At 35.2% G+C, this 27192-nt stretch overlaps 1 protein-coding gene and 1 long non-coding RNA gene across 3 annotated transcripts; both read left to right on the top strand.

Annotated features, from left to right (window-relative positions):
- Positions 1 to 3055: 3055 nt before the first annotated feature.
- LOC125769317 (uncharacterized) lies at positions 3056 to 21090 on the top strand. The gene is made up of 3 exons (XR_007419043.1): positions 3056 to 4654; positions 16252 to 17245; positions 19271 to 21090. It is a non-coding gene; the product is annotated as an uncharacterized LOC125769317 (long non-coding RNA).
- Positions 21091 to 21965: 875 nt separating this feature from the next.
- LOC125769283 (protein henna) lies at positions 21966 to 26078 on the top strand. 2 transcript variants are annotated; one of them, XM_049437943.1, is made up of 4 exons: positions 21966 to 22219; positions 24401 to 24707; positions 24783 to 25405; positions 25488 to 26078. In XM_049437943.1, the coding sequence occupies exons 1-4, from the start codon at positions 22190 to 22192 to the stop codon at positions 25872 to 25874; spliced, it is 1347 nt and encodes a 448-aa protein (XP_049293900.1). In that variant the 5' UTR covers positions 21966 to 22189; the 3' UTR covers positions 25875 to 26078. The 2 variants fall into 2 exon arrangements, with proteins under 2 accessions (XP_049293900.1, XP_049293901.1); XM_049437944.1 differs by lacking the exon at positions 21966 to 22219 and adding an exon at positions 22287 to 23287.
- The last annotated feature ends 1114 nt before the right edge of the window (positions 26079 to 27192 follow it).

Below are 27192 nucleotides of genomic sequence, written 5' to 3'. Positions count from 1 at the left end.
CTCGAATAACTTCTGGCACAGACATCTGAGGGCATGGCCGTCCAAGAAGAAAATGTAGCCATTATTGCCATCTATCGACCACAGGTTAAAGATTGGAGATCCGTTGGATACCGACCGAGTTATAGGCAAAATTTGGTGCAAAAATGAGGAAAATTTTACATTTTCTCAAACAGGGTAAGGAACTTGGTTCCTCGAATAACTTCTGGCACAGACATCTGAGGGCATGGCCGTCCAAGAAGAAAATGTAGCCATTAGTGCCATCTATCGACCACAGGTTAAAGATTGGCGATCTGTTGGATACCGACCGAGTTATAGGCAAATTTTGGTGCAAAAATGAGTCTTATGAAATTTTCAAATTTTTATATTTTTTTCAATTTTTTCAGATTTTTTACTCTTTTTTTTATTTAAAGCATTACTTGAGTGAAAAGAAACTCATTGCAACCAATTGGCATTAAAATAAATCAATTTAAATCTTTTTGCAAAATTTCTCAAAAAAATGGCAAGGGGTACCCCTTATGAAATTTTCGAGTTGAAAATTTTTTAAAATTTTTTTTCTGATTTTTTATTCTTTTTTAAATTTAAAGCACTATTTAAGTGAAAAGAAACTTATTGCAACAAAATTCGCATTAAAATATACCACATTTTTCAATTTTGCTAAATTACTCAAAAATGAGAAAAATTTTACGTTTTCTCAAACAGGGTAAGGAACTTGGTTCCTCGAATAACTTCTGGCACAGACATCTGAGGGCATGGCCGTCCAAGAAGAAAATGTAGCCATTATTGCCATCTATCGACCACAGGTTAAAGATTGGAGATCCGTTGGATACCGACCGAGTTATAGGCAAAATTTGGTGCAAAAATGAGGAAAATTTTACATTTTCTCAAACAGGGTAAGGAACTTGGTTCCTCGAATAACTTCTGGCACAGACATCTGAGGGCAGGCCGTCCAAGAAGAAAATGTAGCCATTAGTGCCATCTATCGACCACAGGTTAAAGATTGGCGATATGTTGGATACCGACCGAGTTACAGGCAAAATTTGGTGCAAAAATGAGTCTTATGAAATTTTCAAATTTTTATATTTTTTTCAATTTTTTCAGATTTTTTACTCTTTTTTTATTTAAAGCATTGTTTGAGTGAAAAGAAACTCATTGCAACCAATTGGCATTAAAATAAATCAATTTAATTTTTTTTGCAAAATTTCTCAAAAAATGGCAAGGGGTACCCCTTATGAAATTTTCGAGTGGAAAATTTTTTAAAATTTTTTTTCTGATTTTTTATTCTTTTTTTAATTTAAAGCACTATTTAAGTGAAAAGAAACTTATTGCAACAAAATTCGCATTAAAATATACCACATTTTTCAATTTTGCTAAATTACTCAAAAATGAGAAAAATTTTACATTTTCTCAAACAGGGTAAGGAACTTGGTTCCTCGAATAACTTCTGGCACAGACATCTGAGGGCATGGCCGTCCAAGAAGAAAATGTAGCCATTATTGCCATCTATCGACCACAGGTTAAAGATTGGAGATCCGTTGGATACCGACCGAGTTATAGGCAAAACTTGGTGCAAAAATGAGGAAAATTTTACGTTTTCTCAAACAGGGTAAGGAACTTGGTTCCTCGAATAACTTCTGGCACAGACATCTGAGGGCATGGCCGTAAAAGAAAAATTTTACGTTTTCTCAAACAGGGTAAGGAACTTGGTTCCTCGAATAACTTCTGGCACAGACATCTGAGGGCATGGCCGTCCAAGAAGAAAATGTAGCCATTATTGCCATCTATCGACCACAGGTTAAAGATTGGCGATCCGTTGGATACCGACCGAGTTATAGGCAAAATTTGGTGCAAAAATGAGTCTTATGAAATTTTAAAATTTTTATATTTTTTTCAATTTTTTCAGATTTTTTACTCTTTTTTTATTTAAAGCATTACTTGAGTGAAAAGAAACTCATTGCAACCAATTGGCATTAAAATAAATCAATTTAAATCTTTTTGCAAAATTTCTCAAAAAAATGGCAAGGGGTACCCCTTATGAAATTTTCGAGTTGAAAATTTTTTAAAATTTTTTTCTGATTTTTTATTCTTTTTTTAATTTAAAGCACTATTTAAGTGAAAAGAAACTTATTGCAACAAAATTCGCATTAAAATATACCACATTTTTCAATTTTGCTAAATTACTCAAAAATGAGAAAAATTTTACGTTTTCTCAAACAGGGTAAGGAACTTGGTTCCTCGAATAACTTCTGGCACAGACATCTGAGGGCATGGCCGTCCAAGAAGAAAATGTAGCCATTATTGCCATCTATCGACCACAGGTTAAAGATTGGCGATCCGTTGGATACCGACCGAGTTATAGCTAAAACTTGGTGCAAAAAAGAGGAAAATTTTACGTTTTCTCAAACAGGGTAAGGAACTTGGTTCCTCGAATAACTTCTGGCACAGACATCTGAGGGCATGGCCGTCCAAGAAGAAAATGTAGTCATTAGTGCCATCTATCGACCACAGGTTAAAGATTGGCGATCTGTTGGATACCGACCGAGTTATAGGCAAAATTTGGTGCAAAAATGAGTTTTATGAAATTTTCAAAATTTTTTATTTTTTTCAATTTTTTTAGATTTTTTATTCTTTTTTTTATTTAAAGCATTGTTTGAGTGAAAAGAAACTCATTGCAACCAATTGGCATTAAAATAAATCAATTTAAATTTTTTTGCAAAATTTCTCAAAAGAATGGCAAGGGGTACCCCTTATGAAATTTTCGAGTTGAAAATTTTTTAAAAATTTTTTTCTGATTTTTTATTCTTTTTTTAATTTAAAGCAGTATTTAAGTGAAAAGAAACTTATTGCAACAAAATTCGCATTAAAATATACCACATTTTTCAATTTTGCTAAATTACTCAAAAATGAGAAAAATTTTACGTTTTCTCAAACAGGGTAAGGAACTTGGTTCCTCGAATAACTTCTGGCACAGACATCTGAGGGCATGGCCGTCCAAGAAGAAAATGTAGCCATTATTGCCATCTATCGACCACAGGTTAAAGATTGGAGATCCGTTGGATACCGACCGAGTTATAGGCAAATTTTGGTGCAAAAATGAGTCTTATGAAATTTTCAAATTTTTATATTTTTTTCAATTTTTTCAGATTTTTTACTCTTTTTTTTATTTAAAGCATTGTTTGAGTGAAAAGAAACTCATTGCAACCAATTGGCATTAAAATAAATCAATTTAAATTTTTTTGCAAAATTTCTCAAAAAAATGGCAAGGGGTACCCCTTATGAAATTTTCGAGTTGAAAATTTTTTAAAAATTTTTTTCTGATTTTTTATTTTTTTTTAAATTTAAAGCACTATTTAAGTGAAAAGAAACTTATTGCAACAAAATTCGCATTAAAATATACCACATTTTTCAATTTTGCTAAATTACTCAAAAAATGAGAAAATTTTTACATTTTCTCAAACAGGGTAAGGAACTTGGTTCCTCGAATAACTTCTGGCACAGACATCTGAGGGCATGGCCGTCCAAGAAGAAAATGTAGCCATTATTGCCATCTATCGACCACAGGTTAAAGATTGGCGATCCGTTGGATACCGACCGAGTTATAGGCAAAATTTGGTGCAAAAATGAGTCTTATGAAATTTTAAAATTTTTATATTTTTTTCAATTTTTTCAGATTTTTTACTCTTTTTTTTATTTAAAGCATTGTTTGAGTGAAAAGAAACTCATTGCAACCAATTGGCATTAAAATAAATCAATTTAAATTTTTTTGCAAAATTTCTCAAAAAAATGGCAAGGGGTACCCCTTATGAAATTTTCGAGTTGAAAATTTTTTAAAAATTTTTTTCTGATTTTTTATTTTTTTTTAAATTTAAAGCACTATTTAAGTGAAAAGAAACTTATTGCAACAAAATTCGCATTAAAATATACCACATTTTTCAATTTTGCTAAATTACTCAAAAATGAGAAAATTTTTACATTTTCTCAAACAGGGTAAGGAACTTGGTTCCTCGAATAACTTCTGGCACAGACATCTGAGGGCATGGCCGTCCAAGAAGAAAATGTAGCCATTATTGCCATCTATCGACCACAGGTTAAAGATTGGAGATCCGTTGGATACCGACCGAGTTATAGCCAAAACTTGGTGCAAAAATGAGGAAAATTTTACATTTTCTCAAACAGGGTAAGGAATTTGGTTCCTCGAATAACTTCTGGCACAGACATCTGAGGGCAAGGCCGTCCAAGAAGAAAATGTAGCCATTATTGCCATCTATCGACCACAGGTTAAAGATTGGCGATCCGTTGGATACCGACCGAGTTATAGCCAAAACTTGGTGCAAAAATGAGGAAAATTTTACATTTTCTCAAACAGGGTAAGGAACTTGGTTCCTCGAATAACTTCTGGCACAGACATCTGAGGGCATGGCCGTCCAAGAAGAAAATGTAGCCATTATTGCCATCTATCGACCACAGGTTAAAGATTGGCGATCCGTTGGATACCGACCGAGTTATAGCAAAAACTTGGTGCAAAAATGAGGAAAATTTTACATTTTCTCAAACAGGGTAAGGAACTTGGTTCCTCGAATAACTTCTGGCACAGACATCTGAGGGCAAGGCCGTCCAAGAAGAAAATGTAGCCATTATTGCCATCTATCGACCACAGGTTAAAGATTGGCGATCCGTTGGATACCGACCGAGTTATAGGCAAAATTTGGTGCAAAAATGAGTCTTATGAAATTTTCAAATTTTTATATTTTTTTCAATTTTTTCAGATTTTTTACTCTTTTTTTTATTTAAAGCATTGTTTGAGTGAAAAGAAACTCATTGCAACCAATTGGCATTAAAATAAATCAATTTAAATTTTTTTGCAAAATTTCTCAAAAAAATGGCAAGGGGTACCCCTTATGAAATTTTCGAGTTGAAAATTTTTTAAATTTTTTTTCTGATTTTTTATTCTTTTTTTAATTTAAAGCACTATTTAAGTGAAAAGAAACTTATTGCAACAAAATTCGCATTAAAATATACCACATTTTTCAATTTTGCTAAATTACTCAAAAATGAGAAAAATTTTACGTTTTCTCAAACAGGGTAAGGAACTTGGTTCCTCGAATAACTTCTGGCACAGACATCTGAGGGCATGGCCGTCCAAGAAGAAAATGTAGCCATTATTGCCATCTATCGACCACAGGTTAAAGATTGGAGATCCGTTGGATACCGACCGAGTTATAGGCAAAATTTGGTGCAAAAATGAGGAAAATTTTACATTTTCTCAAACAGGGTAAGGAACTTGGTTCCTCGAATAACTTCTGGCACAGACATCTGAGGGCAGGCCGTCTAAGAAGAAAATGTAGCCATTAGTGCCATCTATCGACCACAGGTTAAAGATTGGCGATATGTTGGATACCGACCGAGTTACAGGCAAAATTTGGTGCAAAAATGAGTCTTATGAAATTTTCAAATTTTTATATTTTTTTCAATTTTTTCAGATTTTTTACTCTTTTTTTTATTTAAAGCATTGTTTGAGTGAAAAGAAACTCATTGCAACCAATTGGCATTAAAATAAATCAATTTAAATTTTTTTGCAAAATTTCTCAAAAAAATGGCAAGGGGTACCCCTTATGAAATTTTCGAGTTGAAAATTTTTTAAAAATTTTTTTCTGATTTTTTATTCTTTTTTAAATTTAAAGCACTATTTAAGTGAAAAGAAACTTATTGCAACAAAATTCGCATTAAAATATACCACATTTTTCAATTTTGCTAAATTACTCAAAAATGAGAAAAATTTTACGTTTTCTCAAACAGGGTAAGGAACTTGGTTCCTCGAATAACTTCTGGCACAGACATCTGAGGGCATGGCCGTCCAAGAAGAAAATGTAGCCATTATTGCCATCTATCGACCACAGGTTAAAGATTGGAGATCCGTTGGATACCGACCGAGTTATAGCCAAAATTTGGTGCAAAAATGAGGAAAATTTTACATTTTCTCAAACAGGGTAAGGAACTTGGTTCCTCGAATAACTTCTGGCACAGACATCTGCGGGCAAGGCCGTCCAAGAAGAAAATGTAGCCATTATTGCCATCTATCGACCACAGGTTAAAGATTGGCGATCCGTTGGATACCGACCGAGTTATAGGCAAAATTTGGTGCAAAAATGAGTCTTATGAAATTTTCAAATTTTTATATTTTTTTCAAATTTTTCAGATTTTTTACTCTTTTTTTTATTTAAAGCATTGTTTGAGTGAAAAGAAACTCATTGCAACCAATTGGCATTAAAATAAATCAATTTAAATTTTTTTGCAAAATTTCTCAAAAAAATGGCAAGGGGTACCCCTTATGAAATTTTCGAGTTGAAAATTTTTTAAAAATTTTTTTCTGATTTTTTATTCTTTTTTAAATTTAAAGCACTATTTAAGTGAAAAGAAACTTATTGCAACAAAATTCGCATTAAAATATACCACATTTTTCAATTTTGCTAAATTACTCAAAAATGAGAAAAATTTTACGTTTTCTCAAACAGGGTAAGGAACTTGGTTCCTCGAATAACTTCTGGCACAGACATCTGAGGGCATGGCCGTCCAAGAAGAAAATGTAGCCATTATTGCCATCTATCGACCACAGGTTAAAGATTGGAAATCCGTTGGATACCGACCGAGTTATAGGCAAAATTTGGTGCAAAAATGAGGAAAATTTTACATTTTCTCAAACAGGGTAAGGAACTTGGTTCCTCGAATAACTTCTGGCACAGACATCTGAGGGCATGGCCGTCCAAGAAGAAAATGTAGCCATTAGTGCCATCTATCGACCACAGGTTAAAGATTGGCGATCTGTTGGATACCGACCGAGTTATAGGCAAAATTTGGTGCAAATATGAGTCTTATGAAATTTTCAAATTTTTATATTTTTTTCAATTTTTTCAGATTTTTTACTCTTTTTTTATTTAAAGCATTGTTTGAGTGAAAAGAAACTCATTGCAACCAATTGGCATTAAAATAAATCAATTTAATTTTTTTTGCAAAATTTCTCAAAAAATGGCAAGGGGTACCCCTTATGAAATTTTCGAGTTGAAAATTTTTTAAAATTTTTTTTCTGATTTTTTATTCTTTTTTAAATTTAAAGCACTATTTAAGTGAAAAGAAACTTATTGCAACAAAATTCGCATTAAAATATACCACATTTTTCAATTTTGCTAAATTACTCAAAAATGAGAAAAATTTTACATTTTCTCAAACAGGGTAAGGAACTTGGTTCCTCGAATAACTTCTGGCACAGACATCTGAGGGCATGGCCGTCCAAGAAGAAAATGTAGCCATTATTGCCATCTATCGACCACAGGTTAAAGATTGGAGATCCGTTGGATACCGACCGAGTTATAGGCAAAACTTGGTGCAAAAATGAGGAAAATTTTACGTTTTCTCAAACAGGGTAAGGAACTTGGTTCCTCGAATAACTTCTGGCACAGACATCTGAGGGCATGGCCGTCCAAGAAGAAAATGTAGCCATTATTGCCATCTATCGACCACAGGTTAAAGATTGGCGATCCGTTGGATACCGACCGAGTTATAGGCAAAATTTGGTGCAAAAATGAGTCTTATGAAATTTTCAAATTTTTATATTTTTTTCAATTTTTTCAGATTTTTTACTCTTTTTTTTATTTAAAGCATTACTTGAGTGAAAAGAAACTCATTGCAACCAATTGGCATTAAAATAAATCAATTTAAATCTTTTTGCAAAATTTCTCAAAAAAATGGCAAGGGGTACCCCTTATGAAATTTTCGAGTTGAAAATTTTTTAAAATTTTTTTCTGATTTTTTATTCTTTTTTTAATTTAAAGCACTATTTAAGTGAAAAGAAACTTATTGCAACAAAATTCGCATTAAAATATACCACATTTTTCAATTTTGCTAAATTACTCAAAAATGAGAAAAATTTTACGTTTTCTCAAACAGGGTAAGGAACTTGGTTCCTCGAATAACTTCTGGCACAGACATCTGAGGGCATGGCCGTCCAAGAAGAAAATGTAGCCATTATTGCCATCTATCGACCACAGGTTAAAGATTGGCGATCCGTTGGATACCGACCGAGTTATAGCTAAAACTTGGTGCAAAAAAGAGGAAAATTTTACGTTTTCTCAAACAGGGTAAGGAACTTGGTTCCTCGAATAACTTCTGGCACAGACATCTGAGGGCATGGCCGTCCAAGAAGAAAATGTAGCCATTAGTGCCATCTATCGACCACAGGTTAAAGATTGGCGATCTGTTGGATACCGACCGAGTTATAGGCAAAATTTGGTGCAAAAATGAGTTTTATGAAATTTTCAAATTTTTATATTTTTTTCAATTTTTTTAGATTTTTTATTCTTTTTTTTATTTAAAGCATTGTTTGAGTGAAAAGAAACTCATTGCAACCAATTGGCATTAAAATAAATCAATTTAAATTTTTTTGCAAAATTTCTCAAAAAAATGGCAAGGGGTACCCCTTATGAAATTTTCGAGTTGAAAATTTTTTAAAAATTTTTTTCTGATTTTTTATTCTTTTTTAAATTTAAAGCACTATTTAAGTGAAAAGAAACTTATTGCAACAAAATTCGCATTAAAATATACCACATTTTTCAATTTTGCTAAATTACTCAAAAATGAGAAAAATTTTACGTTTTCTCAAACAGGGTAAGGAACTTGGTTCCTCGAATAACTTCTGGCACAGACATCTGAGGGCATGGCCGTCCAAGAAGAAAATGTAGCCATTATTGCCATCTATCGACCACAGGTTAAAGATTGGCGATCCGTTGGATACCGACCGAGTTATAGGCAAAACTTGGTGCAAAAATGAGGAAAATTTTACATTTTCTCAAACAGGGTAAGGAACTTGGTTCCTCGAATAACTTCTGGCACAGACATCTGAGGGCAAGGCCGTCCAAGAAGTAAATGTAGCCATTATTGCCATCTATCGACCACAGGTTAAAGATTGGCGATCCGTTGGATACCGACCGAGTTATAGGCAAAATTTGGTGCAAAAATGAGTTTTATGAAATTTTCAAATTTTTATATTTTTTTCAATTTTTTCAGATTTTTTACTCTTTTTTTTATTTAAAGCATTGTTTGAGTGAAAAGAAACTCATTGCAACCAATTGGCATTAAAATAAATCAATTTAAATTTTTTTGCAAAATTTCTCAAAAGAATGGCAAGGGGTACCCCTTATGAAATTTTCGAGTTGAAAATTTTTTAAAAATTTTTTTCTGATTTTTTATTCTTTTTTTAATTTAAAGCAGTATTTAAGTGAAAAGAAACTTATTGCAACAAAATTCGCATTAAAATATACCACATTTTTCAATTTTGCTAAATTACTCAAAAATGAGAAAAATTTTACGTTTTCTCAAACAGGGTAAGGAACTTGGTTCCTCGAATAACTTCTGGCACAGACATCTGAGGGCATGGCCGTCCAAGAAGAAAATGTAGCCATTATTGCCATCTATCGACCACAGGTTAAAGATTGGCGATCCGTTGGATACCGACCGAGTTATAGGCAAAACTTGGTGCAAAAATGAGGAAAATTTTACATTTTCTCAAACAGGGTAAGGAACTTGGTTCCTCGAATAACTTCTGGCACAGACATCTGCGGGCAAGGCCGTCCAAGAAGAAAATGTAGCCATTATTGCCATCTATCGACCACAGGTTAAAGATTGGCGATCCGTTGGATACCGACCGAGTTATAGGCAAAATTTGGTGCAAAAATGAGTCTTATGAAATTTTCAAATTTTTATATTTTTTTCAATTTTTTCAGATTTTTTACTCTTTTTTTTATTTAAAGCATTTTTTGAGTGAAAAGAAACTCATTGCAACCAATTGGCATTAAAATAAATCAATTTAAATTTTTTTGCAAAATTTCTCAAAAAAATGGCAAGGGGTACCCCTTATGAAATTTTCGAGTTGAAAATTTTTTAAAAATTTTTTTCTGATTTTTTATTCTTTTTTAAATTTAAAGCACTATTTAAGTGAAAAGAAACTTATTGCAACAAAATTCGCATTAAAATATACCACATTTTTCAATTTTGCTAAATTACTCAAAAATGAGAAAAATTTTACGTTTTCTCAAACAGGGTAAGGAACTTGGTTCCTCGAATAACTTCTGGCACAGACATCTGAGGGCATGGCCGTCCAAGAAGAAAATGTAGCCATTATTGCCATCTATCGACCACAGGTTAAAGATTGGCGATCCGTTGGATACCGACCGAGTTATAGGCAAAACTTGGTGCAAAAATGAGGAAAATTTTACATTTTCTCAAACAGGGTAAGGAACTTGGTTCCTCGAATAACTTCTGGCACAGACATCTGAGGGCAAGGCCGTCCAAGAAGTAAATGTAGCCATTATTGCCATCTATCGACCACAGGTTAAAGATTGGCGATCCGTTGGATACCGACCGAGTTATAGGCAAAATTTGGTGCAAAAATGAGTCTTATGAAATTTTCAAATTTTTATATTTTTTTCAATTTTTTCAGATTTTTTACTCTTTTTTTTATTTAAAGCATTGTTTGAGTGAAAAGAAACTCATTGCAACCAATTGGCATTAAAATAAATCAATTTAAATTTTTTTGCAAAATTTCTCAAAAAAATGGCAAGGGGTACCCCTTATGAAATTTTCGAGTTGAAAATTTTTTAAAAATTTTTTTCTGATTTTTTATTCTTTTTTTAATTTAAAGCACTATTTAAGTGAAAAGAAACTTATTGCAACAAAATTCGCATTAAAATATACCACATTTTTCAATTTTGCTAAATTACTCAAAAATGAGAAAAATTTTACGTTTTCTCAAACAGGGTAAGGAACTTGGTTCCTCGAATAACTTCTGGCACAGACATCTGAGGGCATGGCCGTCCAAGAAGAAAATGTAGCCATTATTGCCATCTATCGACCACAGGTTAAAGATTGGAGATCCGTTGGATACCGACCGAGTTATAGGCAAAATTTGGTGCAAAAATGAGTCTTATGAAATTTTCAAATTTTTATATTTTTTTCAATTTTTTCAGATTTTTTACTCTTTTTTTTATTTAAAGCACTATTTGAGTGAAAAAAAACTCATTGCAACCAATTGGCATTAAAATAAATCAATTTAAATTTTTTTGCAAAATTTCTCAAAAAAATGGCAAGGGGTACCCCTTATGAAATTTTCGAGTTGAAAATTTTTTAAAATTTTTTTTCTGATTTTTTATTCTTTTTTAAATTTAAAGCACTATTTAAGTGAAAAGAAACTTATTGCAACAAAATTCGCATTAAAATATACCACATTTTTCAATTTTGCTAAATTACTCAAAAATGAGAAAAATTTTACGTTTTCTCAAACAGGGTAAGGAACTTGGTTCCTCGAATAACTTCTGGCACAGACATCTGAGGGCATGGCCGTCCAAGAAGAAAATGTAGCCATTATTGCCATCTATCGACCACAGGTTAAAGATTGGAGATCCGTTGGATACCGACCGAGTTATAGCCAAAACTTGGTGCAAAAATGAGGAAAATTTTACATTTTCTCAAACAGGGTAAGGAACTTGGTTCCTCGAATAACTTCTGGCACACACATTTGAGGGCATGGCCGTCCAAGAAGAAAATGTAGCCATTAGTGCCATCTATCGACCACAGGTTAAAGATTGGCGATCCGTTGGATACCGACCGAGTTATAGGCAAAATTTGGTGCAAAAATGAGTCTTATGAAATTTTCAAATTTTTATATTTTTTTCAATTTTTTCAGATTTTTTATTCTTTTTTTTATTTAAAGCATTGTTTGAGTGAAAAGAAACTCATTGCAACCAATTGGCATTAAAATAAATCAATTTAATTTTTTTTGCAAAATTTCTCAAAAAAATGGCAAGGGGTACCCCTTATGAAATTTTCGAGTTGAAAATTTTTTAAAAATTTTTTCTGATTTTTTATTCTTTTTTAAATTTAAAGCACTATTTAAGTGAAAAGAAACTTATTGCAACAAATTTCGCATTAAAATATACCACATTTTTCAATTTTGCTAAATTACTCAAAAATGAGAAAAATTTTACGTTTTCTCAAACAGGGTAAGGAACTTGGTTCCTCGAATAACTTCTGGCACAGACATCTGAGGGCATGGCCGTCCAACAAGAAAATGTAGCCATTATTGTCATCTAACGACCACAGGTTAAAGATTGGCGATCCGTTGGATACCGACCGAGTTATAGGCAAAACTTGGTGCAAAAATGAGGAAAATTTTACATTTTCTCAAACAGGGTAATGAACTTGGTTCCTCGAATAACTTCTGGCACAGACATCTGAGGGCATGGCCGTCCAAGAAGAAAATGTAGCCATTATTGCCATCTATCGACCACAGGTTAAAGATTGACGATCCGTTGGATACCGACCGAGTTATAGGCAAAATTTGGTGCAAAAATGAGTCTTATGAAATTTTCAAATTTTTATATTTTTTTCAATTTTTTCAGATTTTTTACTCTTTTTTTTATTTAAAGCACTATTTGAGTGAAAAGAAACTCATTGCAACCAATTGGCATTAAAATAAATCAATTTAAATTTTTTTGCAAAATTTCTCAAAAAAATGGCAAGGGGTACCCCTTATGAAATTTTCGAGTTGAAAATTTTTTAAATTTTTTTTTCTGATTTTTTATTTGTTTTTAAATTTAAAGCACTATTTAAGTGAAAAGAAACTTATTGCAACAAAATTCGCATTAAAATATACCACATTTTTCAATTTTGCTAAATTACTCAAAAATGAGAAAAATTTTACGTTTTCTCAAACAGGGTAAGGAACTTGGTTCCTCGAATAACTTCTGGCACAGACATCTGAGGGCATGGCCGTCCAAGAAGAAAATGTAGCCATTATTGCCATCTATCGACCACAGGTTAAAGATTGGAGATCCGTTGGATACCGACCGAGTTATAGGCAAAATTTGGTGCAAAAATGAGGAAAATTTTACATTTTCTCAAACAGGGTAAGGAACTTGGTTCCTCGAATAACTTCTGGCACACACATTTGAGGGCATGGCCGTCCAAGAAGAAAATGTAGCCATTAGTGCCATCTATCGACCACAGGTTAAAGATTGGCGATCCGTTGGATACCGACCGAGTTATAGGCAAAATTTGGTGCAAAAATGAGTCTTATGAAATTTTCAAATTTTTATATTTTTTTCAATTTTTTCAGATTTTTTACTCTTTTTTTTTATTTAAAGCATTGTTTGAGTGAAAAGAAACTCATTGCAACCAATTGGCATTAAAATAAATCAATTTAATTTTTTTTGCAAAATTTCTCAAAAAAATGGCAAGGGGTACCCCTTATGAAATTTTCGAGTTGAAAATTTTTTAAAATTTTTTTCTGATTTTTTATTCTTTTTTTAATTTAAAGCACTATTTAAGTGAAAAGAAACTTATTGCAACAAAATTCGCATTAAAATATACCACATTTTTCAATTTTGCTAAATTACTTAAAAATGAGAAAAATTTTACGTTTTCTCAAACAGGGTAAGGAACTTGGTTCCTCGAATAACTTCTGGCACAGACATCTGAGGGCATGGCCGTCCAAGAAGAAAATGTAGCCATTATTGCCATCTATCGACCACAGGTTAAAGATTGACGATCCGTTGGATACCGACCGAGTTATAGGCAAAATTTGGTGCAAAAATGAGTCTTATGAAATTTTCAAATTTTTATATTTTTTTCAATTTTTTCAGATTTTTTACTCTTTTTTTTATTTAAAGCACTATTTGAGTGAAAAGAAACTCATTGCAACCAATTGGCATTAAAATAAATCAATTTAAATTTTTTTGCAAAATTTCTCAAAAAAATGGCAAGGGGTACCCCTTATGAAATTTTCGAGTTGAAAATTTTTTAAATTTTTTTTTCTGATTTTTTATTTGTTTTTAAATTTAAAGCACTATTTAAGTGAAAAGAAACTTATTGCAACAAAATTCGCATTAAAATATACCACATTTTTCAATTTTGCTAAATTACTCAAAAATGAGAAAAATTTTACGTTTTCTCAAACAGGGTAAGGAACTTGGTTCCTCGAATAACTTCTGGCACAGACATCTGAGGGCATGGCCGTCCAAGAAGAAAATGTAGCCATTATTGCCATCTATCGACCACAGGTTAAAGATTGGAGATCCGTTGGATACCGACCGAGTTATAGGCAAAATTTGGTGCAAAAATGAGGAAAATTTTACATTTTCTCAAACAGGGTAAGGAACTTGGTTCCTCGAATAACTTCTGGCACACACATTTGAGGGCATGGCCGTCCAAGAAGAAAATGTAGCCATTAGTGCCATCTATCGACCACAGGTTAAAGATTGGCGATCCGTTGGATACCGACCGAGTTATAGGCAAAATTTGGTGCAAAAATGAGTCTTATGAAATTTTCAAATTTTTATATTTTTTTCAATTTTTTCAGATTTTTTACTCTTTTTTTTTATTTAAAGCATTGTTTGAGTGAAAAGAAACTCATTGCAACCAATTGGCATTAAAATAAATCAATTTAATTTTTTTTGCAAAATTTCTCAAAAAAATGGCAAGGGGTACCCCTTATGAAATTTTCGAGTTGAAAATTTTTTAAAATTTTTTTCTGATTTTTTATTCTTTTTTTAATTTAAAGCACTATTTAAGTGAAAAGAAACTTATTGCAACAAAATTCGCATTAAAATATACCACATTTTTCAATTTTGCTAAATTACTTAAAAATGAGAAAAATTTTACGTTTTCTCAAACAGGGTAAGGAACTTGGTTCCTCGAATAACTTCTGGCACAGACATCTGAGGGCATGGCCGTCCAAGAAGAAAATGTAGCCATTATTGCCATCTATCGACCACAGGTTAAAGATTGGCGATCCGTTGGATACCGACCGAGTTATAGGCAAAATTTGGTGCAAAAATGAGTCTTATGAAATTTTCAAATTTTTATATTTTTTTCAATTTTTTTAGATTTTTTACTCTTTTTTTTATTTAAAGCATTGTTTGAGTGAAAAGAAACTCATTGCAACCAATTGGCATTAAAATAAATCAATTTAATTTTTTTTGCAAAATTTCTCAAAAAAATGGCAAGGGGTACCCCTTATGAAATTTTCGAGTTGAAAATTTTTTAAAAATTTTTTTCTGATTTTTTATTCTTTTTTAAATTTAAAGCACTATTTAAGTGAAAAGAAACTTATTGCAACAAAATTCGCATTAAAATATACCACATTTTTCAATTTTGCTAAATTACTCAAAAATGAGAAAAATTTTACGTTTTCTCAAACAGGGTAAGGAACTTGGTTCCTCGAATAACTTCTGGCACAGACATCTGAGGGCATGGCCGTCCAAGAAGAAAATGTAGCCATTATTGCCATCTATCGACCACAGGTTAAAGATTGGCGATCCGTTGGATACCGACCGAGTTATAGCCAAAACTTGGTGCAAAAATGAGGAAATTTTTACATTTTCTCAAACAGGGTAAGGAACTTGGTTCCTCGAATAACTTCTGGCACAGACATCTGAGGGCATGGCCGTCCAAGAAGAAAATGTAGCCATTATTGCCATCTATCGACCACAGGTTAAAGATTGGCGATCCGTTGGATACCGACCGAGTTATAGGCAAAATTTGGTGCAAAAATGAGTCTTATAAAATTTTCAAATTTTTATATTTTTTTCAATTTTTTCAGATTTTTTACTCTTTTTTTTATTTAAAGCATTGTTTGAGTGAAAAGAAACTCATTGCAACCAATTGGCATTAAAATAAATCAATTTAAATTTTTTTGCAAAATTTCTCAAAAAAATGGCAAGGGGTACCCCTTATGAAATTTTCGAGTTGAAAATTTTTTAAATTTTTTTTTTCTGATTTTTTATTCTTTTTTAAATTTAAAGCACTATTTAAGTGAAAAGAAACTTATTGCAACAAATTTCGCATTAAAATATACCACATTTTTCAATTTTGCTAAATTACTCAAAAATGAGAAAAATTTTACGTTTTCTCAAACAGGGTAAGGAACTTGGTTCCTCGAATAACTTCTGGCACAGACATCTGAGGGCATGGCCGTCCAACAAGAAAATGTAGCCATTATTGTCATCTATCGACCACAGGTTAAAGATTGGAGATCCGTTGGATACCGACCGAGTTATAGGCAAAATTTGGCGCAAAAATGAGGAAAATATTACGTTTTCTCAAACAGGGTAAGGAACTTGGTTCCTCGAATAACTTCTGGCACAGACATCTGAGGGCATGGCCGTCCAAGAAGAAAATGTAGCCATTATTGCCATCTATCGACCACAGGTTAAAGATTGGCGATCCGTTGGATACCGACCGAGTTATAGGCAAAATTTGGCGCAAAAATGAGGAAAATTTTACATTTTCTCAAACAGGGTAAGGAACTTGGTTCCTCGAATAACTTCTGGCACAGACATCTGAGGGCATGGCCGTCCAAGAAGAAAATGTAGCCATTATTGTCATCTATCGACCACAGGTTAAAGATTGGAGATCCGTTGGATACCGACCGAGTTATAGGCAAAATTTGGCGCAAAAATGAGGAAAATTTTACATTTTCTCAAACAGGGTAAGGAACTTGGTTCCTCGAATAACTTCTGGCACAGACATCTGAGGGCATGGCCGTCCAAGAATAAAATGTAGCCATTAGTGCCATCTATCGACCACAGGTTGAAGATTGGCGATCTGTTGGATACCGACCGAGTTATAGGCAAAATTTGGTGCAAAAATGAGTCTTATGAAATTTTCAAATTTTTATATTTTTTTCAATTTTTTCAGATTTTTTACTCTTTTTTTTATTTAAAGCATTGTTTGAGTGAAAAGAAACTCATTGCAACCAATTGGCATTAAAATAAATCAATTTAATTTTTTTTGCAAAATTTCTCAAAAAAATGGCAAGGGGTACCCCTTATGAAATTTTCGAGTTGAAAATTTTTTAAAATTTTTTTTCTGATTTTTTATTCTTTTTTAAATTTAAAGCACTATTTAAGTGAAAAGAAACTTATTGCAACAAAATTCGCATTAAAATATACCACATTTTTCAATTTTGCTAAATTACTCAAAAATGAGGAAAATTTTACATTTTCTCAAACAGGGTAAGGAACTTGGTTCCTCGAATAACTTCTGGCACAGACATCTGAGGGCATGGCCGTAAAAGAAAAATTTTACGTTTTCTCAAACAGGGTAAGGAACTTGGTTCCTCGAATAACTTCTGGCACAGACATCTGAGGGCATGGCCGTCCAAGAAGAAAATGTAGCCATTAGTGCCATCTATCGACCACAGGTTAAAGATTGGCGATCCGTTGGATACCGACCGAGTTATAGGCAAAATTTGGTGCAAAAATGAGTCTTATGAAATTTTAAAATTTTTATATTTTTTTAATTTTTTTAGATTTTTTACTCTTTTTTTTATTTAAAGCATTGTTTGAGTGAAAAGATACTCATTGCAACCAATTGGCATTAAAATAAATCAATTTAAATTTTTTTGCAAAATTTCTCAAAAAAATGGCAAGGGGTACCCCTTATGAAATTTTCGAGTTGAAAAATTTTTTTCTGATTTTTTATTCTTTTTAAAATTTAAAGCACTATTTAAGTGAAAAGAAACTTATTGCAACAAAATTCGCATTAAAATATACCACATTTTTCAATTTTGCTAAATTACTCAAAAATGAGAAAAATTTTACGTTTTCTCAAACAGGGTAAGGAACTTGGTTCCTCGAATAACTTCTGGCACAGACATCTGAGGGCATGGCCGTCCAAGAAGAAAATGTAGCCATTATTGTCATCTAACGACCACAGGTTAAAGATTGGCGATCCGTTGGATACCGACCGAGTTATAGGCAAAATTTGGTGCAAAAATGAGGAAAATTTTACATTTTCTCAAACAGGGTAATGAACTTGGTTCCTCGAATAACTTCTGGCACAGACATCTGAGGGCATGGCCGTCCAAGAAGAAAATGTAGCCATTATTGCCATCTATCGACCACAGGTTAAAGATTGGCGATCCGTTGGATACCGACCGAGTTATAGGCAAAATTTGGTGCAAAAATGAGTCTTATGAAATTTTAAAATTTTTATATTTTTTTCAATTTTTTCAGATTTTTTACTCTTTTTTTTATTTAAAGCACTATTTGAGTGAAAAAAAACTCATTGCAACCAATTGGCATTAAAATAAATCAATTTAAATTTTTTTGCAAAATTTCTCAAAAAAATGGCAAGGGGTACCCCTTATGAAATTTTCGAGTTGAAAATTTTTTAAAATTTTTTTTCTGATTTTTTATTCTTTTTTAAATTTAAAGCACTATTTAAGTGAAAAGAAACTTATTGCAACAAAATTCGCATTAAAATATACCACATTTTTCAATTTTGCTAAATTACTCAAAAATGAGGAAAATTTTACATTTTCTCAAACAGGGTAAGGAACTTGGTTCCTCGAATAACTTCTGGCACAGACATCTGAGGGCATGGCCGTAAAAGAAAAATTTTACGTTTTCTCAAACAGGGTAAGGAACTTGGTTCCTCGAATAACTTCTGGCACAGACATCTGAGGGCATGGCCGTCCAAGAAGAAAATGTAGCCATTAGTGCCATCTATCGACCACAGGTTAAAGATTGGCGTTCCGTTGGATACCGACCGAGTTATAGGCAAAATTTGGTGCAAAAATGAGTCTTATGAAATTTTAAAATTTTTATATTTTTTTAATTTTTTTCAGATTTTTTACTCTTTTTTTTATTTAAAGCATTGTTTGAGTGAAAAGATACTCATTGCAACCAATTGGCATTAAAATAAATCAATTTAAATTTTTTTGCAAAATTTCTCAAAAAAATGGCAAGGGGTACCCCTTATGAAATTTTCGAGTTGAAAAATTTTTTTCTGATTTTTTATTCTTTTTAAAATTTAAAGCACTATTTAAGTGAAAAGAAACTTATTGCAACAAAATTCGCATTAAAATATACCACATTTTTCAATTTTGCTAAATTACTCAAAAATGAGAAAAATTTTACGTTTTCTCAAACAGGGTAAGGAACTTGGTTCCTCGAATAACTTCTGCCACAGACATCTGAGGGCATGGCCGTCCAAGAAGAAAATGTAGCCATTATTGCCATCTATCGACCACAGGTTAAAGATTGGCGATCCGTTGGATACCAACCGAGTTATAGTCAAAACTTGGTGCAAAAATGAGGAAAATTTTACATTTTCTCAAACAGGGTAAGGAACTTGGTTCCTCGAATAACTTCTGGTACAGACATCTGAGGGCAAGGCCGTCCAAGAAGAAAATGTAGCCATTATTGCCATCTATCGACCACAGGTTAAAGATTGGCGATCCGTTGGATACCGACCGAGTTATAGCCAAAACTTGGTGCAAAAATGAGGAAAATTTTACATTTTCTCAAACAGGGTAAGGAACTTGGTTCCTCGAATAACTTCTGGCACAGACATCTGAGGGCATGGCCGTCCAAGAAGAAAATGTAGCCATTATTGCCATCTATCGACCACAGGTTAAAGATTGGCGATCCGTTGGATATGGACCGAGTTATAGGCAAAATTTGGTGCAAAAATGAGAAAAATTTTACGTTTTCTCAAACAGGGTAAGGAACTTGGTTCCTCGAATAACTTCTGGCACAGACATCTGAGGGCAAGGCCGTCCAAGAAGAAAATGTAGCCATTATTGCCATCTATCGACCACAGGTTAAAGATTGGCGTTCCGTTGGATACCGACCGAGTTATAGCCAAAACTTGGTGCAAAAATGAGGAAAATTTTACATTTTCTCAAACAGGGTAAGGAACTTGGTTCCTCGAATAACTTCTGGTACAGACATCTGAGGGCAAGGCCGTCCAAGAAGAAAATGTAGCCATTATTGCCATCTATCGACCACAGGTTAAAGATTGGCGATCCGTTGGATATGGACCGAGTTATAGGCAAAATTTGGTGCAAAAATGAGAAAAATTTTACGTTTTCTCAAACAGGGTAAGGAACTTGGTTCCTCGAATAACTTCTGGCACAGACATCTGAGGGCAAGGCCGTCCAAGAAGAAAATGTAGCCATTATTGCCATCTATCGACCACAGGTTAAAGATTGGCGATCCGTTGGATACCGACCGAGTTATAGGCAAAACTTGGTGCAAAAATGAGGAAAATTTTACATTTTCTCAAACAGGGTAAGGAACTTGGTTCCTCGAATAACTTCTGGTACAGACATCTGAGGGCAAGGCCGTCCAAGAAGAAAATGTAGCCATTATTGCCATCTATCGACCACAGGTTAAAGATTGGCGATCCGTTGGATACCGACCGAGTTATAGCCAAAACTTGGTGCAAAAATGAGGAAAATTTTACATTTTCTCAAACAGGGTAAGGAACTTGGTTCCTCGAATAACTTCTGGCACAGACATCTGAGGGCATGGCCGTCTAAGAAGAAAATATAGCCATTATTGCCATCTATCGAGCACAGGTTAAAGATTGGCGATCCGTTGGATACCAACCGAGTTATAGTCAAAACTTGGTGCAAAAATGAGGAAAATTTTACATTTTCTCAAACAGGGTAAGGAACTTGGTTCCTCGAATAACTTCTGGTACAGACATCTGAGGGCAAGGCCGTCCAAGAAGAAAATGTAGCCATTATTGCCATCTATCGACCACAGGTTAAAGATTGGCGATCCGTTGGATACCGACCGAGTTATAGCCAAAACTTGTTGCAAAAATGAGGAAAATTTTACATTTTCTCAAACAGGGTAAGGAACTTGGTTCCTCGAATAACTTCTGGCACAGACATCTGAGGGCATGGCCGTCTAAGAAGAAAATATAGCCATTATTGCCATCTATCGACCACAGGTTAAAGATTGGCGATCCGTTGGATACCAACCGAGATATAGTCAAAACTTGGTGCAAAAATGAGGAAAATTTTACATTTTCTCAAACAGGGTATGGAACTTGGTTCGTCGAATAACTTCTGGGACAGACATCGGAATTTGAAACTTTTTGAGAAACAGTACATCAGAATAGTAGGTGGTATGTTTTGATTCAAAAATCTATTATATTGCAAGCAACATTAAATCCGTTGTATTGAGTAAACCAATTGAGCGATTTTAATAACGTTGACTGTTTTGAATTTGTTTTTTAATATACTTTTCATTTGTAGCAATACGGCCAGGCCGTTCTTTATGAATAAAATAAAAAAATATATATATACTTCTCATTTGTATTCATTGTATTGATTATATAATTATTTTCGTTTCAAAAATTACCAAAAACCAAAAGAAGGTCTTGCTGTTCTCAGAAATGAAGTATTAGACAATGAAAAAAATTATGTTTGGTCTCGAGTTAACTCTTGTGTCATATATCATATGAAAGGCTAAAATTTTTTCTATATATTTTTGATTTACTTGGTTGCGACCATACACGGCCGTGAAAAATATTAAAGTTTTTCTGGAAAGACCCTTATTCGTGATATGATAGCGGCGTCGCTTTCTAAACGAAAAGATTTTGATTTATTATTCATTATTATTCGTAAAATTGACTTAATATTACTTATTTAGTTACTTTTTAATAATTTATTGTTTTTTTTTTCAAGTTTAAAACCTAGTACATCCTTGTCATAATTTGTTCCTTGTTTGATCAATTTGGTGCTCCTTAATTGAAGTCAAACTCCACTAGCTTCTGTCAAACATACTAGTTCCTATTTGTACTCATTATTGAAAACACTATTATTTGAGAAAAATAATGAACAATTATGTAATCACACATTTTTTAGTTATATCATATATGTTTGAAGAAAATAACCAACATGGCTCATATAATTGATTTTCATCCCGGCATTTGTATGGCCCTTGCCCATTGTGCACTGCCTCTAGATGCATCTAGTGCGTCATGCGAGTAGAAACTTTTTTCTTCTTCATAATTACCATTCGAGCATTTGCTCACCTCTATCTTGTTACTATCTGATGCAGCGGTAGTTATAAACAGGACAGTCTATCACAACCCGTCCCGGACTGGTTGTCCCTCTCTCCCGTGGTCCAGTAACACGATGAACTCGTCTAAACTACAGAACGAAGCCGGATGGTGACCGGATTCAACAGTCAGTGGTACACCGGAACGATCGTTCAGTTGTACTTTTACTTTCGTGCTGTGTGGACGCAATCAAAAAGAACTTTAGAAGTCCCAAGTAAGAAGTGAACTTATTCGAATTAAATCAGGAACATTCTTCAAACAAAATTGTTTAAAGTAATCCAAGATGTATCGATTAAATCAGGAACTGGAAAAGGTAATGTAGACTTTCCTGATGCAGTGAAACCAAAAATATTTCGAAATCAAAAATTTGTAACATTTTGTTTTCCAAAACACCATTACACGATAGTCAATAGTTTTCAACTTTGTCAAGCAATTGAAAACATATTGTTCCAATCTCTAACTGCCTTCAGCTCGAGTGTCTAGCAACAACAGACAACAGGAACACAAATAAAATACCAACAAACAACGTGTCCTAACAACACTTTCAGCTTGAACCTTTCAAAACAAAACTCACCTCGTATTATCAGCATCCTTACAAACAAAACCATCACTTTGATTGATCAACTTAGACACGTATGCATTGCAAGGCACGTGCAGTAATTGATTCTTTAATTGGTCTTGGGGGACTCTACCCGAAATGGATCGTTTGAACATTTCAATAAAAAAAACAACGTCCAACGATAAGAGATGATCTGTTCGCATGAGTGCGTTCATACGGAAGCTGTCCCGATAAACCATCGGCCGGGATGACAATTTGGTAGCCCAATTAGTGTCCGCTGTACGTTGTTTGGTTCTTGCAGTCGTTCGTTGGGTAACCTCCTTTTCGAGAGGTCCATGATAACGCATACGCACACATCGTTGAGTAACGCACATCGGGACACACCGCCCTTGCTTGATCGCTACAAGAACCATCGATCTTTCGTTGGCTGCTGCTTCATGCCGTAAAGCCACTTATCAGCGTTACACCACTGGAGCTGGATTGACGCCATCTAACACACAAATCAGGACCATTTTAACATACGGCCCAGGCAGAGATCACTAGATCGTTCGATCTCTGTTGCGCTATCGCTCGTGTGTTGCAAAAGGCGCTTTTAAATGCTTCCTTCTTGGTGTCGTACCGGCACATTACAAGTTGGACAACCGCTCGGATCGGTGCGCACAGTTGACAACAAGCTTTCGTGGTGACTCTCAGCAAACTGTGCCATTATTTCAGTGATTGTTGCATTTTTATTCGGTGAAGTGAAGTGTGTTAAAGTTTGCTTACTCCTTACCTATCGAAACTACATAACTCGCCATGTACGAACGTCAGGAATCGCAGGGGGTACGTAGTGTAAATGTGTGAAATTCTGTTCGAATATTCCCGACCCTTTTTAGCGGCTGATTAGACAGATTGATAACGCTAATGAAAGGGAAAACAAAAAAACCCATAAATACTCTTGTTTTTCTGACGCATTTCTTGCTCAGAACCAATAACGCCTAGCTCTGCATTAAATACAGTTCGATGGAGAAAACAAAACTAGCTTTATTTGTTGTTTAATTATGTGCATAGAAAAAAAAACAAGCCAACAGCAAACCAGCTTCCATGTTTAACATAATTGACCTAGCTGTATCTGTGACCTTTTTGCGATCGTCCAGTACAACTCGATAAAGAAACAATCACACTAGAGGATTGTTGAATTGTGCCTGATTCCGCATTCACCTGCTGGCGGACTCGCTGCACTCACTGCTGCATAACGTCACCTCCAAGCCATTGCCATCAGCGGCCTCTCTGCAACGCTGTCCACCGAGCGAAGTGCAATCACCCGTCAATGTCAGCAGTGTGCAATGATGAATGTGAACAGGTTTTCCTCACCAACCCCAACCCTAGTGCCAGTGTGTCACCGCAGGGAAGGTTTTGTCCGTAATGCACACTTTGTTACAGTGACTTCCGTTTTTATTACAAATCGAACCTCTTTTCCCTCGCCCATTCTATTCGCCCGTGATAAGAACTGGCCGCGTTTTATGACGCCACAAAATCCCAAACCGAATCATCACAACTTTCCAACCCAAGCGTCCCCGAATATCGTCGAACATCGGTCAGCAATCTTGTGCGATTGTTTCATCATTCGAAACAAAGCAAACAAAACACAGTACGGAAACGCCATTAACCGCTACTGGTTAACCATCTCGCTGGGTAGGAAATCCGAACCAGTGTACGCGATCTAATTCCTTTACAGCACGGGGAAGTAGTAGCAAGCGATTGGAAGGGGTCACATATAAAGCGACAGAACGCGATCCGATTCGCGATCAGTGTTTTGCAATCCTTCTGCTTTACTTGTTCATAACCGTTTCCTTCAAGCTTTAGTGTGGAAGAACTTTCACATTAGTATTTTTGGGAAAGGAGCCACAGTGCTGACATATTATTTCTGCGTCTTGTGCAAACTCTTCTACACAGCCCACCCTTAAGGAAGGCGGCTCGTACATTATGGAAGGACACGATGCGGCCGAGGCGAAGAACGTGTGTCTCATCTTCTCGCCCGAGCAGGAAGAAGCGGGAGCGTTGGCGAAGATGCTTAAAATCTTTGAAGATCATCGAGTGAATCTGCTCCACATCGAGTCCCGGTCGTCTACCCGTGGGCCCGGGTACGAGTTTATGGTGGAGTGTGACGGTAAGCGTGGTGCACTTGGGCCCGCCATCGAGGCCATTCAGGAGCGCAGCAACTACTTCAACATTATCTCGCGAGACTATAAGGATAACGAAGGTATGGCACAGAGAGTTCAGCCTAGAGGATGTTTTGTTTGTAAACTAATCGTGTGTATCTTCCTTTCCCCATCAGCCACCGTTCCGTGGTTCCCAAGACGCATCCGTGATTTGGATCGGTTTGCTAACCAGATCCTTTCGTACGGTGCGGAACTGGATTCCGATCATCCCGGTTTTACCGACGAAACGTACCGGGAGCGCCGCAAGTACTTTGCCGACATTGCGTTCAACTACAAGCATGGTCAACCGTTACCACACGTGAACTACACGGAGGAGGAAACCAACACCTGGCGTACGGTGTTCCGTAACCTTACGAAGCTCTACCCGACGCATGCCTGCCGCGAACACAACCACGTCTTTCCGCTGCTGATCGAGAACTGTGGATATCGTGAGGACAATATCCCGCAGCTAGAGGATGTGTCGAACTTCCTGAAGGATTGTACCGGATTTACGCTTCGTCCCGTTGCTGGGCTGCTGTCATCGCGAGACTTCCTTGCCGGGTTGGCATTCCGTGTGTTCCATTCAACGCAATACATTCGGCATCCGAGCAAACCGCTCTACACACCTGAACCGGACGTATGTCACGAACTGTTAGGACATGCGCCCCTGTTTGCCGATCCCTCATTCGCGCAGTTCTCGCAAGAGATCGGATTAGCTTCGCTGGGAGCTCCGGATGAGTTTGTCGAGAAGCTAGCCACTGTAAGAAAGCAGCCCTCTCTCTCTCTCTTTCTCTCTGTTCCAAATGTATCATTAATTGATTTTCATTTCATTTCTTTCCCAGTGCTTCTGGTTTACGGTCGAGTACGGTATGTGTCGCCAGAATGGTGAGCTGAAGGCATATGGTGCCGGTTTGCTTTCCTCGTTCGGTGAGCTGCAGTACTGTCTTACGGACAAGCCGGAACTGCGGGAATTCGATCCGGCAAAGACGTCCGAGCAGAAGTATCCGATCACGGAATACCAGCCGGTGTACTTCGTGTCCGACAGCTTTGAGGATGCGATCCAGAAGATGATCAACTACGCCAATACGATTCCCCGCCCGTTCGGTGTGCGGTACGATGCCTATACACAGAGCATCGAAATTCTGGACTCTGTGCCACAAATTTCGAACCTCATGCGCAACATACACAACGAGTTTGAGGTGTTGCAGAATGCGTTTAAGAAGCTGTAAGAAAAAGCGAATAGTTTACACGAGCCACAACAGTACAATGCTGGTGCTTTTAGATAAGTTTTTGTAAGAGATTGCTCAGAGAGAGAGAGAGAGAGAGCGAGATGGCTCAGGAACAACCGGGCGAACTTTAATGATATTTTCTAAGCGTTATCCTACAAAAGATTAAGCTACAGGGTGAATAAATATTTTGTTCTTTTACATATACATACTTGTTTGTGTCAATTTCCATGAGATGCTGCTCAAGCGTGTCCAATGTTGTATATTTATGTCGCAGCAAACAAATATACTATTTTTGTTCCTCGAGATAGATTGATAATTGTCACGCTATAAGCCATAAATAAGACGCCACTTCACAAAACAACACACAAAGGCCATCTGACCTGATTCATTTTTGCTGATTATTTTAGTCTCACATGTACAACACGAAAAACCAAAAAAAAAACATCTCCACACCGAATGTGCGATTTCACTGTGTCACTGTGTTTCGGCCAATTGGCACTGCGATCATGCGGAACCGGTCGCAAGGTCATCATACGGACTGATTATCGGTTTTCGCTGATTGCTTCTGGCGGTACACTCTTAAGCCATTGCAACCGTAAAGAGTGGTTTGAAAGGTGATTTCCGTTAAACAAAATTTTTTCATTTTGTATACTTTGTTTTGCTTTTAAACACTCTTTAAAGCAACAAACGTACTGTATATTCGCTTCAAGTATCTCTATACTTACTTTGATACGTATACTTTGATTCGTCATGGTAGCAGAGAAAACAACAAACTTCAGGTCGCGCCTCCCAAAATATTGATTGGCTTATCATTTTAGAGCACGACTCTCAAACGTTTCGATGATTAAAATAAACGCAACGTACATCGTACATACTTTGTTAGTCACGTACACAAAATCATGTAAAGGCGGATTCATGGAAAATAGAAAGATTGTTTTGAGCTTTTTTATTTTCTCCAGGAGGTTTCTAGAGAACATTGTGCTTGATACCTCATACGGGATCATTTAACTATAATGTAACACTGGAAGGGCAGAGGTTGAACATTAAGAAATATTTCTATAATTGTGGATTTTTAATGCCTGTGTATAAATTACCAGCTATGATCAATAGCGAGGATAAGTAGGATGAAAAGTTTGTTGGACTTTTTGCTTTCCGCAAACCTCCCCATAATCGTCCAGTAAAACTCTTAAAGCAAAAAAAGCATATTTTTGTATTAATATGTGTACGAATGATTGAACTATGAAGTAATGAAAAAAATGTGAATTTTTGACCCCCTTCCTCCCTATCGTGGCAAAACGTGATCCTTAAAAGCACTCCC

Source organism: Anopheles funestus, chromosome 3RL (assembly GCF_943734845.2).
Source record: "Anopheles funestus chromosome 3RL, idAnoFuneDA-416_04, whole genome shotgun sequence".
Classification (NCBI taxonomy): Eukaryota; Metazoa; Arthropoda; class Insecta; order Diptera; family Culicidae; genus Anopheles; species Anopheles funestus.
This window is presented reverse-complemented; position numbering and strand designations above follow the sequence as displayed.